General features: G+C 42.6%; 1 protein-coding gene across 1 annotated transcript in view; it reads left to right on the top strand.

Annotated features, from left to right (window-relative positions):
- Window positions 1-15,710, top strand: part of fng (Fringe glycosyltransferase) — a 128,097-nt gene that overhangs the window by 12,959 nt on the left and 99,428 nt on the right. The window contains exon 4 of the mRNA XM_076366621.1: window positions 2,963-3,065. Coding sequence (XP_076222736.1) covers window positions 2,963-3,065 — 103 coding nt within the window. The remainder of the gene's footprint in view (window positions 1-2,962; window positions 3,066-15,710) is intronic.

Raw genomic sequence — 15,710 nt, forward strand, 5'->3', positions numbered from 1 at the left:
TAGAAATTTGTGCAAAGGGTTAGCTTCAGCTGCATCGATCGCCATTGAAACAAAGAGCGAGGCTCGATTACGAAAGCTGCGATTGGTATTCTGAGAGATGGCGACGGAACGAATGGGCCGTTTCGGTTCGAAATTCGTCGGCTCGCCGGCCGAGTCGTGCGAGTCGCTGGTAGCACGCCCGTGGAATATCCACGGCAATAAAAATGGCAACGAAGGATTCTCCTCCGCAATATTATCGTCGAGCGTGCTCCCGGCATCGCGCGCATACTAACAGCACCCTCCGGCGCGGATGCAAATGACGGAGGATTGGTGGAGGCACCGACCGGCCGGCGAGCGGACGTTGAAACGCGCCAAGATTTCGTATTCGAAAGGGAACGCGTTGGATTCTCGCTGTTGAGTGCGGCGGATGGTCTTGGTCTTGATGAGCATTGGGCTGGAAACAGATGGAAGGTATTAGTTGGTGGACTTGCGAGGTTGGACTTGATCGTCTCGTGTCGGGTGTAGGTCTGAGGGGATTCGAGCAGTTAGGTGCAGTTGAATGCGACTGGGTTTAATTAGGTTTGAGAACAGTTGGATCCAAGGAGAGTTGTTTGAATAGATTTGAGTGGTTTGGGGTAGATTTGATTAGAAAAGGCTGGGTTTAACTAGGTCTGAGTTCAGTTGGATCCAAGGAGAACTGTGATTCAATAGATTCGAGTGGGTTCGAGTAGATTTGATTAGAAAAGGCTGGGTCCAAGTAGGTTTGAGCAAGTTCAGCTAGATTCTAAGAGATCTAAATCGAAGGAGAGCTGAGTAAGTCCTAGTTTATCCGGCTAGGTCCTGAGAAATTCGGCAAGATTAGATTTAGGACCTTGGTAGGTATAATTAAATTTACCAAGTGCAGCCTATCTTAATTAGATCCAGCTATCTTCAACTACGTCCAAATAAACAGCAATTCAACTAGGCTTAAAGAGATCTAACCGAGTCCAAGGACATCCAGCTAGCTCTTATAAAGTCCACCTAGGAAAAATTAGACTTAGGAAGATCTCGGTAGATCCTCCTAAATTATTTGGTCCAAATAAACAGCAATTCAAGTAGGTCTAAAGAGATCTGAGTCCAAGGACATCCAGCTAAACAAGCTCAAACTTAACAAGACCTTAGATCGAACTAGTTTCTACCAAATCCAACCAATCCCAACTAGATCCATCTACTTCCACATCCAACCAAACACGAGTCCCACTTATCCCAATCTCAGTCGATCGAATCAAGGAGCAACAGACGTTCCTACAACGGTACGAATAATTGATCGTCTGGTAGCTGTCGCGTGCTATTCTTATCCGCTGTCTACAGGCAAGAATCGACGTCGTTTAGAATCGTTAACAAGAAATAATTTTTCACTGTCCCCCTCCGGTGATTATTTCGTATTTCCCCGGTAATGCGGCGCGCCGGCCAGCCCGCAGCAGAAGCGTGGGTGGACGCGGGCCAACGGGGAGGATAATGGGACGGAAGGACGAAGGAGGAGGGATGAGCACGCGAGCCCTCGGGCACCGTCCGACATTTGACCTCACCACGCGCTCTGCACCGGTTTTGCACTTCCACCTCGATCGTTCCTACCTGACTCGCATATCATCCACCCCTCCTTGCCTTCGTCCGTCGGGATTCGAATAGTTTGTCCTAGAAACGGGCCCCGATTACGCGGATCTTACGTAAAACTCGGTGAATACACGATTTATTGATTATTATGAAATATTCTGCGAAAGCGATGATTTAGAGGTTTGGTTGGTTTTGTCGATTGCTTGAGACTTGCTATCGTAAGAAGAAATAGTCGAAACTTTGCGACTGCAATTTATAGTTTGCATGGATCGAGGTCATTGCAGGATTGAATTTGATTGAACACTTGTTTATTCTAGTTTTTAATTTAGTGGTTATTGGAATACTCGATGTTTTACTATTCTAGCTTCCTGATTCAGTGATCATTGAAAAATTCAACACTGAACTATCCTAGCTCCCTAACTCAATGATCACTGAACGATTGAACTTCCAACTATTATACCTTCTTAATTCGCTCGTCGCTAAAGAATTCAATACTTAATTATTCCGGCTTCCTAATTTACTAATCATTGAAAAATTCAACACTGAATTATCCTAGCTCCCTAACTCAATGATCATTGAACGATTGAACTTCCAGCTATTATACCTTCTCAATTCACTCGTCGCTAAACAATTCAACATTTTACTATTCTAGCTTTCTGATTCACTGATCATTGAAAAATTCAACACTAAAACTATTCTAGCTCCCTAACTCAATGATCACCGAACGATTGAACTTCCAACTATCATACCTTCTGAATTCATTCGTCGCTAAAGAGTTCAACATTTGACTATTCCAGTTTCTTAATTTACTGATCATTGAAAAATTCAACACTGTACTATCCTAGCTCCCTAATCCAATGATCATTGAACGACTGAACCTCCAGCTACTATACCTTCTCAATCTATTCGTCGCTAAAGAATTCAATGCTTGATTACTCCACCTTCCTAATTCACTGATAATTGAAAAATTCAACACTGAACTATCCTAGCTCCCTAACCTAATGATCATTGAACGACAAACTTCCAGCTACTATACCTTCTCAGTCCATTCCTCGTTAAAGGATTAATCCTTCAGCCATCATAGCCTCTTAATTACCAGCCCCGTCGATGGAGGGCTGGAAATTAATCGGACATTGTCCGCGGGCATAATTGAAACGCGTATCGTGGGAGTGTTTGGCGAACAGGTACACCGAGTATCCCAATGATCGGCTCGTCGTGTGTGCGCAGGCCTGCTCGAAACATCGGCGCGGCTCCTTCAGGAGCGAGAGCCATCGAGCCGAATTAATTAAAGCCTCCGCGCCGGCGACCCGGCAGGATGATTATTAACCTCTTAATTAATTGCACGCCAAGCCCACCTCCGCTGATCGTCCCTTCTGTTCTTTGCTTTCAGACGGCCACATGATCAACACCAAGTGCTCGTCCTCGCACAACAGGCGTGCCCTGTGCTGTAAAATGTCCGTCGAGTTCGACAGGTTCCTCGGCAGCGGCCGGAAGTGAGTAGCCAATCCACACGTTCTCCATGCGCGACGCTCGTTAACCCTTTGCGCTCCGAAGTGCTCTCGGTTTCTCGCTTTGAGGTTCACGTCGACGTTGGTTCGTTCAATTATAATTTAACCCTTTGCACTCCAGAAGCTTTTCACCGGAAATATTCAATATTTTCTAATGAGATACAGACGACATTTTCTTAGAGTGAATTAACCCTTTGCACTTTGAAGTTTTTCATTAGAAATATTTTAACGTCTTCCGATAGATATAAGATTTTATAGTTTCACTGCGTCAAATCAATTATAGCTTGACCCTTTGCAATTCAGAAGTTTTTCACCGGAAATATTCAATATTTTCTAATGAGATACAGACGACATTTTCTTAGAGTGAATGAACACTTTGCACTTTGAAGTTTTTCATTAGAAATATTTTAACGTCTTTCGATAGATATCAGATTTTATAGTTTCACTGCGTCAAATCAATTATAGCTTGACCCTTTGCAATTCAGAAGTTTTTCACCGGAAGTATTCAGTATTTTCTAATGAGATGCAGACGACATTTTCTTAGACTGAATGAACACTGCGCTCGGTAGTTTTTCATTAGAAATATTTTAACGTCTTCCGATAGATATCAGATTTTATAGTTTCACTGCGTCAAATCAATTATAGCTTGACCTTTTACACTCCAGAAGCTTTTCACCGGAAATATTCAATATTTTTTATCGAGATACAGACGACATTTTCTTAGTTCGGTTAGTTCCTTTGATTCATTAAAATATTTAATATTATAACTGGTGCAATATTGGAGCCTACAGAGTTCAAAGGGTCACTGAATGCTTAAATCATAGAGAATAAGGAAACCGTGTACTGATTTCTCGCGGTTCGAATAGTTAAATCACCTGTTCGAAACTGGGTGTTCCAAACATGGAAGTTTGATCTCAAAATGCCGACATTCGTCGAAGGGTTAATTCATATAAACGCGAACGTTTAAATACCTCGACAAGCGGTACGACCACGTTCGAAACGACCGGTGCATTTACTGTTAAAAGTGAATGCCACTTACCGAATAATAAGTGACTTAATTAGCCACTTTTAAAATTGAAACCGCAGTCGACCGGTTAACCGCGACCGACGCGACCGGTCCGTTCGCCGGTGATCTAATTTGGGATCGATTTCACGCTCTTCTTTTTCTCGCGAACCGACGAATCTCTTCATTCGAAATCCACTGGCCGCTCGTAATTACGGGCATTTCGGGTCATCTTTTATTTCTTACCGGTCGTTCGAACCGTCGACGAACCTTCCGATCGCGGACAAACACGGCCGAGATGTACGTCCGATATGAAACTCGCGTGACCGGCAAATTGATTTCGTGGCCCTTTTTTTCGTCCGCAACCCGTCCGATTCGTGTGATTGTTTACGAATCACTGGAATTAACGAAATTGTTTTAACGACGGTTAACCGGTTGTAACGTTACATCGCGACGGCCGTGTAATTAGAGGAAAAAACGCGAGTAGAAATCGGCTCAGGCGGAAGTATAAATCTTCCCCCGGGAGGAGTGGCCGGTCGTTCGAGAGATGCCGATGGAACCGACATCGCGACTGTTCTACCTGTTGCGTCGCGCAGGTTCGTATCGACGCGTTGCCCCTAATTAACCGGGGGATCCCTAATTAACGGCTGCTTCGAGGAAGCGCTTCCACCGAAAGAGTGATACTGTTTCCGATGGTCGAAACCGCTGGGATCTGGGGAATCCTCGGATTTTTTATTTGTTTCGTGTAGATCTTGGTTGGATCTCGAGGAGTGGATTAGAAAAAGATATCTCGCTTTATATAATCGTATCAATTATAATTTTCTTACTATGTTCTTCAAGAAATAAATCAAAGTAAATTTATTTGAATAAATATTATTTTTTGATATTTTTTGTAATAACACAATATTTGTGATCTCATTAGATAACTACTCTTATTAATTTTTTTGCACACACCCAATCACTTCATTTTTGGTAAATGCCCACAAAAGTTGTTTAGCATCCAAACGGTTAAGGCATTGTAAGGTTTACCTTTGTGCTCTAATTTGTAGTATTATTTTGTTTATGTATTACACTGATATTTGTTTCAAGTCAAAGATGAGATTAATAAGATCAATCTTTCACTCGAAATTTCAGATGTTCCTCAGCATATTCGAGTCCATCGTTATCCTCATTGTCGGTTAGGTGTTATTAAACGAGTCCTCTCTGTAACGGAGCCGACAGGAAGATTAATATCTCCGTTAATTGTTTGCTTTTCAAAGCGGTCCTCTATTCTGCCGTTGGAATTCATTTTTTCCAAGGTTTTTCTTCGGCGCTACCGTGTGTATCGTACACGTGTGCAGCAGGCTCTTAGCGGATTCTTTAGAAATAGACGATTGAGCTTCATGGGATTGTACTTGTTGTTCTCTCCTAGCTTTTTTAACTTTTTTAGCTTTTTTAGCTCTTTAGCTCAGCTGGAAAGCTTCTTTAGCTTAGCCTCTAAGCTCTCGTAGCTTGTCTTTCATTTTACGTTTCTTTATTATTTGCTTTCATTCATCTAGTTCGGTTTATTTAATATTTCTCATGGTGTATTATCTCTGCTGTTCTATGATTTATTTATTACAGTTATTTGAAGTTATGGGGTGCTGCAGTTACGTTTAGAATGACATAGTTACAGCGAAGAAAGTGATTTTAACATTAGAACTACTGTATCAGTTAAAAGTTTAAGGAAAGTTTTCAACTCTCAGAGTTGAGAATTCTTAAAGTTTGGAATTCTCAAAGTTCTGAACTCTCAACGTTGTAAGTTCTCAAAGTTTCCAACTCTCAAAGCTGTGAATTCTCAAAGTTTGGCATTCTCAAAGTACTGATGTTATTATCCTAATTTTAATTTACAAGTAGCTCTATTTGACACAGCTGCGAGATGAATCATAAGACAAGGAGCTAAACCCTCTTCATCGTCAGTCAGATGCATACTGTTTACGATTCGCTCGTACAAGCAGAACTATGGTGCTCTTCAAGCCCCCTAAATTCGTTCTAGTGGTCCACTTGGCTGTCGAGCCCTTCGTAAGGAGCAACGGTTCCTCGGCCGAATGTTTGTTTGCAAATCGGACATTATTGCCGCGCCTTCGCCAAGAATTCCGTGTTTAGATAGGCCTTTCTTCCCGATCACGGCTAGAAAATATTATCTCTGCTCGAGTGGCGCCTAGAAAAACACCCCTAATGGAACGATTATCGAGTACATTTCTCCTCTTTGTTTCTGGGACATGTCTTCTGAACTTACTCGGCTTCCGCCTTCTCCAAGCAAAGTTCAATGTTGAACTTCGGAAGTTTTTCAAGATTCTTGCGAGCTAGGAATGCGTAGAGTTCCAAAGTCAACTCACGATGAACTTGAGTGTGCTTGAAAACAAATGCAATACGAGCAATGTTCCTTCTTCAATATCATTCTATTCATAATATTTGATAGAATGTACAAAATGCAATTAATATAATATTACAAAAGACTTTCCACGAGATCCGAATTACATATCCTATCTTTTGCGACACTTCATCTGCGAAAGTCCGGAATTAAGAACGTTATATTTGAAATTCGTTCTGGATCGTAATGGCAGATTGTTCATCCATAAAGTGGCAGACTCCCGAATATTTCCAAGTTGCCCGTAAAAAGGCAAAGTCCTGAATATTTCAAAATTTTCCATAAAATAGTAAACTTTCGAAAATGTCCAAACTTTCCATACAATGGCATACTCATGAATTTTTCTCAATTTTCCATAAGAAGGCAGGCTTCCGAATACTTCCAAGTTTTCCATAAATCAGCAAACTCCCGAAAATGTCCAAACTCTCCATACAACGGCAAACTTACGACTTTTTCCCAATTTTCCGTAAGAAGGCAGGCTTCCGAATATTTCAAAATTCTCCATAAAACAGCAAACTCCCGAAAATGTCCAAACTCTCCATACAATGGCAAACCATCGAATTCATCCCAATTTCCCGTAAGAAGACAAACTCCCAAAAATGTCGGCACTTTCCACAAAATGTCAAACGACAGACAGGTCATTCCTCGCGGCGCGACTCCCTCGCTTTCCCTCCCCTTCAGCTTTCTCCCCGAAAAGCCGGGACCAATTACGATTTCACCGTCGAAGGGAAAGGACGAGCTCTCCGGATGCGGCGGCATTAACGGCCGCAATTACAGCGCAGGATCGCGCAGAGTTGCCCTTTGATCTCCGCACTTATCGCGGTTACATCGTCGTCCGGCCGTTGTTCACGTGCTACGGGGGTAAAACGGTTCAAGTGTCGGGGCGAGGGATTCGTTTATGGGAAAAAGCGAGCCGCCGCCGCTGCTTCCCCCGTTTCGCCGTGGCCGGGGATTCCCTCGGCAAAAAGCGGAAATCACGTCGATGGCCCTCTTAACTCGCGGACCACTCGACTTTGCTTCTAGTAGCCCGGAAACAATGGTTTCTTCTTGCTTCTGGGGCCCTGGGTAATCCTCCTAGCCACTTAGGGGGTAATCATATTATAATTCTATCATTTTTATTTATTACGTTGTTATTGTGGCTCAAGTAGACCGCAGGATCTTCTTGCTAAGAGTATTACGTGTAGGATGTAGAACTGGAGGATGTCAACGTTTTTCTGATAAACTCTTGTACAATGACGAGTGAGACTCGTGATTAGACTAATTTAACACTAGAGTAGAACTACCGAGCATTTAATACGATTAATATGTAGTTATAAAAATTGTAACAATAGGTTATTTTCAGTTTCTACAGGCATTCATTGTACTACTGAAATGAAACTATTCTCAATTATTTGAAATATTCGATGCTTCGAAGATATTTGTTGAATATTTATTTGTAATATCAAATATTCTAGCGAATCAAAGAAACTACCCTAAAATTATTCGATTTTCCATGCATCCAAATTTTGTACTGAGAAAATAAAAGATCGAAGGAATATTGTAGCATTTTTCATTTTCAGTGGAGGTACCATAAAAATTAGTTGTAGTTAAGGGTTAACGACAATCGATGTTATTCGTCACCCACCGGTCAAAGCGAACTATTTTGCTATTGTATTATCTTCGAATAAAATTTCCACTTGAAGTAGAATGGACAGTTTTGTTGCATTTCCAAATTATCGATAGTAAAATGGTACATGAGCTTAGTGAAAGTGAATAGTACGGCAAGGGGTTAATTAGATGGTGTACACTGACACAGTGATTTATATTAATTGAATTCAAGTCTGCTACTCGAGGATGCAAACTTCTTACTGGTACTTCGAATGATCCACTGATCTTCCTTCCCATACAATATTGTCTTCTACGGAATTCAATGCCTTCAGGTGTCCTAATAAACGCATCAAAGAAATCCGAAATTACCCCTCCAGACAACAAAAGCTCACTGAAGCGAAACAGAACTCTCGTCAAAAGGGGTTAGCCGCAAGGTACTCTAAACCTCTTGCACTCCTATCATATTCCTCTCATTTGCAAAACAATTCCCTATCCTGACGATCATCGAGTTCTCGTTCCGTTGAAAATCGCGCGAAGGACATCGGTATAACTCATGCTCCACAACAAGTTGGGCAACATGTGGAGGGGGTTTAAGACAAGGGACAGGTCTTGAGGAGGCTCTGCCTAAAAAGATCGTGCAAGGGCTGGACGGCTGGAGGAAGGGTTGAGGAACAAGAGGAAGAGGATCCTGCGGGAGGGAAGCCCGCATGCGACATCCGAGACACTCGGTTTCGGGCTGCCCTTTGGTTCTCTGTTCCGGCGAGCTCCTCGGAAATAAAAATGATGTTCAATTGAAAAATAGAAATTAGAACTGGCAAAATTTCAATTTTCTACGTATGAAGTTTCTGAGCTTTAATTTTCAACGCGTAGAACTCCCAAAATTTCAATTTTCAACGCGTGGAGTTTCTAAGCTTTAATTTTCAACGCGTAGAATTCCTAAGCTTTATTTTTCAACGCGTGGAATTTCTAAGCTTTAATTTTCAACGTGTAGATCTTCAAAAATTTCAATTTTCAACGCGTGGAGTTTCTAAGCTTTAATTTTCAACGCGTAGAATTCCTAAGCTTTATTTTTCAACGCGTGGAATTTCTAAGCTTTAATTTTCAACGTGTAGATCTTCAAAAATTTCAATTTTCAACGCGTGGAGTTTCTAAGCTTTAATTTTCAACGCGTAGAATTCCTAAGCTTTATTTTTCAACGCGAGGAATTTCTAAGCTTTAATTTTCAACGTGTAGAACTTCAAAAATTTCAATTTTCAACGCGTGGAGTTTCTAAGCTTTAATTTTCAACGCGTAGAATTTCTAAGCTTTAATTTTCAACGCTTAGAACTCCCAAAATTTCAATTTCCAACGCGTTTAGTTTCTAGGCTTTAACTTTCAACGCGTAGAACTCCCAAAATTTGCAAATAAATTCCGTTCCTCTATTTATACGACGTTCAAACCGCAAAATATCCATCGTCTTCGAGCAAACTTCATAATTTTGCAGCTCATTAAACGAACATTGATTAGCAATATTTTGACAAGCAGTCCTTGCTACACGAAGTGCTGTTCATTTTAAGGAACAAGAGGAAGAGGATCCTGCGGGAGGGAAGCCCGCATGCGACATCCGAGACACTCGGTTTCGGGCTGCCCTTTGGTCCTCTGTTCCGGCGAGGTCCTCGGAAAGGAAAGGGCAGAGAAAGGAGAGATTGAATCGTCTCGTACCGGGCCAGCTGCTCCTCTCTCCCCTCTCGTTTCCCTCTCTCTTCCGAAGCGTTCGACGGTAATCCCTCGGCGCGTCCTGATCCTCACGGCCGAGACCGCGCTCGGTCCTTCGTCCTCGGACCTCCTCGGGCATCCTCCTCATCGCTCGTCTCGTATTATAGACTTTTCTCAACGCGGACAAAAGGATTCCCCGGCGTGCACGTGCAACCGGCAATCGCCGGAGACGGCGGAGCACGTGTGTGTGCCCTTCGGAGTTTCGAGTCCTTTTCGGCTCGGGGATCGGAGCAATTAATGGGGCTGAATTGATGCTCGGACTGCGGGCTATTTGGGGAGATGAGTTTCAGCTTGAGTAGCAGCGATTGGTTTTGGGAGTTGACGTGCGAGATGTAGTTTGTTAATTAGGTCTCTGTGTATTGTACGGAGTTGTTAGTCCTTGAAGTTGTCAGATCTCACAGTTGTTGAGTATCAACGTTGTGAGTTCGGATTGTTGTATGTTTTGGAAGTTATTGATTCTCGAAGTTGGGAATTCTTAAAGTTGAGAACTCTCGGAGTTGTGAATTCTTGAAGTTTGGAACTCTCAAAGTTGTCGACTCTCAAAGTTTTGAACTCCCAAAGTTTTGAACTCTCAAAGCTTAGAACTCTCAAAGTTGCCGACTGTCAAAGTTTTGAACTGTCGATGTTTTAAATACTCAAAGTTATCAATTCTCAAAGTTTTGAACTCTCAAAGCTTAGAACTCTCAAAGTTGCCGACTCTCAAAGTTTTGAACTCTCAATGTTTTGAACTCTCAAAGTTTTAAACTCTCAGAGTTGTGAATTCTTAAAGTTCGTAGTTCTCAAAGTTCCGAACGCCCAACATTCTAAATTCTCAAAATTACCAACGCTCAAAGTTACGAACTCCCAAAGTTTTCAACTCTCAAAGCCGTGAATTCCTAACGCTGTGAATTCTCAAAGTAGCGACCTCAAAGTTACCAATTCTCAAACCGCCTGAATGTGCGGTGTAAACCCGTGGCGCAACGATTCTTAATTCCCCGTCCCCGGGGGCATTCTTCCACGGTTTGTCGGTGATTCCCCGCACATAAAGCCGTTTTTACACGTGGCGGTCGCGGTCGCGTGACCAGAATTGATCGCGCAACACGCGACGAGCCGGGTACGCGACCAGAAACGAAATAATACGCGCCGCGTCCTATCTGTGTCCCTTATCAATTTATATCCCCCGTCGCGTCGTTCGGCCCGATTGGCAGCCTCGTGGAACTCTTAACGACAGAATTCCCTATACCTTATATAATAATAATAAATTGCGTTTATTGCGTCATTGGGACGATAAAACGGCCGGCTGCGCTGTTATCGAACACTGTAACGCCTCGACAGCGGCGGCCCGTGGACTTTAAATCGCGGAATAACAGGTTCCCCTATGCGTTGCCTTAAAACGTTCACGCTATCGGTATCGCGTAGTCGTGATGGTCATCGTGATCTCCAGTTTCGCGCGAAGAATGTTCGATCGATTTCATACGAGTTTTTGTTCACACTCGTAACGCGTTGAGTTACGCTTACAACGTTGATAATCTCTTTAGAACGTTTCGAAGAACGTTGATCGTTCTTTTTTAGATTGTTGGTAGCACCTTTTCACGATGGTTTTCAGAATGCAATTTTAGAATTTGTTGCATCTCATTAAATATTATAGGATTGCTGCCAAGATAAATAAATTTGGAATTCTCAGAATTCTGAACTCTCAACATTGTGAATTCTCAAAGTTTTGAACTCTCAAAGCTTTGAACTCTCAAAGCTTTGAACTCTCAAAACTTTCAACTCTCAAAGCTTTGAACTCTCAAAGCTTTGAACTCTCAAAGCTTTGAACTCTCAAAGTTTTGAACTCTCAAAGCTTTGAACTCTCAATGCTTTGAACTCTCAAAGTTTTGAACTCTCAAATCTTTGAACTCTCAAAGTTTTAAATTCTCAGAGTTATGAATTCTTAAAGTTTGGAATTCTCAAAGTTCCGAAATCTCAACTTTGTGAATTCTCAAAGTTTCGAACTCTCAAAGTTTTCAACTCTCAGAGTTGTTCCAAGATAAATAGTAGTACCCTCTTATCTTCTCTTCTCACTTAATAAGAGAGTTCATTTAATTTGAGTTCTCCTAGTGGAATCTCCTAGTACAACATTGAGTAACTTGAATTTTTCAAAGACAATTGATGCAACCTTAAATATATGGCTCCAATTCGATCAGTCGAGCAAACCTGAAGGGAACAAGCAGCGTCTCTCGCGCTAGAAACGTACATAGGCTCGCGGGAGTGCTGCCGTTCGTCCATTGTTGGCTGAATTTTAGATCGGTAACGACGATACCGATGATTTATAGTTGGAAGTTGTGTCTGACGGCGGCGGTTGGCCCGTTTCGTAGCCGGTGAAAGGATCGAGCTCGCTCGGATGACGAGCCGCGCAACCGCTTCACGTTTCAGGTTGTCTTATCGCGACCCGACCGGCCCGGCCCTCGGACTAGACGCGGGTTTGCTCAACGATAGCCTCGTATCGCCGCGTTCAAATAACGCGCTCGGATCGCGTGCCCGTTCCGTAAATCTCGGGGGCTCGTATCGCTCCGCAAACGGTCGCGCCTTGATCGCACCGGAACTCGAATGGTCTCCTCTGTTTTTGCGGTTTGTTTAACTTCGACTAACCGGACGTCACCATTTTTACAGGTTTATTGTGGAATTTATTTCCCTGCGTGTTTGCTGTTTATTTTCTCTGCTATTTGAGATTTGAAGTTGAGGTGCGTAGTTTTGAGGTTTGGGATTTTGGTACTCTGGGGATTTGGAACGTTGGAACTTGGGGACTTTGGGACTTTGGAAATTTGGAGCTATGGACATTTGGAATTTTAGGACTTTGAGGTTTGGGAACTTTGGGCCCTTAGAAGTGGAACTTTAGAACTTTGGAACTTTGGAGCTTTGGGACTTTGGAACATTTGAACATTGGAACTTTAAGACTTGGGAACTTTGGGCTCTTAGAATTGGAACCTTAGTACTTTGGAACTTTGGAACATTGGAATTTTGGAACTTTGGAACTTTGGAACTTTGGAGCTTTGTGACTTTGGAGCTTTGGGACTTTGGAACTTGGGAACTTGGGAACTTGGGAATTTGGGAACTTTGGAACTTTGGAACTTTAAGACTTTACAATTCTGTACGTTCGACTCTTCATCACTCTACAAATCTCAACTTCGCAACCTCAAAGCTCCAAATTTCCATATTTCCAAACCTCAACCCTCAAACTCAAATTACCATTTATTCAAATTCCAAAGAAATCACAATTTCCTCTTACAACCATAACATTCCCAAGACCGTCTAAATCCGAGAGTAAACCAGCTCGGCCCCTCCAACCCCCAGCGCACAATGACGCAGGGGTCCCAAGGCCCCGCGCGCGGGTCGACGCGTGTCCGAGCGATTCGTGGCGCGCACTTGTTCAGGAACGAAGAGTGCGTGTCGCCATTTGCAGATCGGGCCGGTGCACTCTCCTCCTGTATGCACCGAAACTGGTTTGCACCTGATACCGGCTTCGTGATCGAATGACGCGTTTCAATGCGTCCTTCTCCTCCCCCTTGTCGGCCCCTCCTTTCGGTTGCCCCCGCTTGTTCCGTGCGGCCGCTTATTTTTCTTCCGCCGGTCCCCGCGCGCGGACGGTTGCTCCTTTTTCCACGTTCACAAAGATCAAGCTCACGCGAGATCTCCCCTCGATTTATATGTACGCTCCTTCTTTTCTTCTTATTCTCCCTCCTCTTTCTCTTTCGTTTTTTTCCTCTCTTTCTCTTTCTCTCTCTCTCTCTCTCTCTGCTCTTATTTGCTCTTCGTTTTTCCCTCCTTTTCTCTTTCTCTTCATTCCGCTTTTGCGAATCGCTGCTCCCCTCGCTGGTTCTTTACTCCGAGATGAGCATCTGGGATTGGCCCGACTGAAGGGAATCCTGGAATTGTCGATCGGGAACGTCCCGTTACGAAAATTTCGGATAATAGGCTGTCCCATTCGGTTTTGCCAGCGGTTTGATTATCGCTGATGGGCTTTTGAAAATTATACTGCAGGCTAACGCTTCGTGTGACGTCGGTAAATCATTGTTAACCAGCGGGCTTTCCTTGTCGATTTTAACAGTTGAACTATCGAGCGTTTAATACGATTAATATGCAATTCCCATAGAAATTGTAACAATTGATTATTCTCAGTTTCTTCAGACATTCGTTATAGTACTGAAATGAAACTATTTTCAAAATCTTCTCGAATATTCAATGCTTCGAAGATATCAATAATTGCTAAACAAAAACATCGGAACCAGTCCATTAGAAATTCTAGACGTTGAAAATTAAAGCTTAGAAATTCAACGCGTTGAAAATTAATGATTAGAAATTCTACGCGTTGAAAATTAAAGCTTAGGAATGCCACGCGTAGAAAATTGAAATTTTGACAGTTCTAAGCGTTGAAAACTAAAGCTTAGAAATTCTACACGTTGAAAATAAAAGCTTAGAAATTCTACGCGTAGTGCCATTTTGACTGGCAGTTCTAGTGTTAAGGTTGCGAGGTTCAAAATTCTAGAGTTTCAGTCTGCTTTCGTATCTTCTGTGCCTATTGTGCGACGTTACGTAATTGAAGAATTTCAACCATATTTCTATCGAATTTTCATTGAGTTTTATCTGTAACTCAGCGATGTAAGATTTAATTATTATAACGTTTTAATAGGACGTGAAAATGTGAAACGTCGACGGTCGTTGGAAAATATAACGGAGGACGTGCGAAGTATAATGCGAGGCAGCTAGAAACACGACTGAGCACGGTGCGTCGCCATTAATTTTGACACAGTTACGCAACGATCGGTTCGACTAATCGCGAGGCTCACGGTCCAACGGACCAGCGTCATCTAAATCAATTGGACGTTACAGCGACGGGTCAAATCGATTAAACGATCGATCGTGGAGTCGCCGATTGAAACGGTACCACGCGTCGCGCGGGAACTCGCCGGGTTCGTCTCATTCGCGGGAATAAAATGTTATGACTCGTATGCTTTCTAATGCATTTCATGTTGTAAAAGCTGTTAAGTGATCGTAGAGACTCGAGTACTTGAATTGATATATTATTTGAAACATGTCAGCTTCAGTTTTAAGTCTAAGATTTCTTAGTCGATTTCCAACGCGTGGAGTTTCCAAGCTTTAATTTTCAACGCGTAGAATTTCTACGCTTTAATTTTCAACGCGTACAACTCCCGAAATTTCAATTTTCAACGCGTAGAATTTCTAAGCTCTAATTTTCAACGCATAGAACTTCGAAAATTGCAATTTTCAACGCATGGAGTTTCTAAGCTTTAATTTTCAACGCGTAGAACTTCTACGCTTTAATTTTCAACGCGTACAACTTCCAAAATTTTTATTTTCAACCCTTGGAATTTCCAAGCTTTATTTTTCAACGCGTGGAACTCCCAAAATTTCAATTTTCTACGCGTGGAGTTTCTAAGGTTTAATTTTCAACGCCTGGAACTCTCAAAATTTCAATTTTGAAGAATCATACAGTTCCGATGGGCAACACACACGATCAACACAAAATCTTTCCCAAGACAGCACCGAACACAGCCACGCACCGTCACCTGCGGACAATGGCAATGAATTATAACGACGCCCTAATCCCGCCCCCAAAACGTACGTGTACTCGAAGCGTACGAGAGTTTCTCCACTCTCGGCTGCCGTACGTGATACGAATTCGGTGACGACACCGGTGTGTAAATACACGGGCTGTTCCCGGAATCCCGGAGAATATTATTTCCCCTGGCGTGTAGACAAAACCCGAAAATTCGACAATCCACGTAACGAACATTGAAGGTTAGCAACGTGTCGCTAAGTGGCTGCTGCCATAAAAATGATGTTTGATTCAAAAATACAAATTTTCTGTAAACTCCATGTCTCTGTTAGATGGTGTTCGAATCGAAGATTAGAT

The sequence above is a fragment of the Nomia melanderi genome, chromosome 4 (assembly GCF_051020985.1).
Source record: "Nomia melanderi isolate GNS246 chromosome 4, iyNomMela1, whole genome shotgun sequence".
In the NCBI taxonomy this organism is placed as follows: domain Eukaryota; kingdom Metazoa; phylum Arthropoda; class Insecta; order Hymenoptera; family Halictidae; genus Nomia; species Nomia melanderi.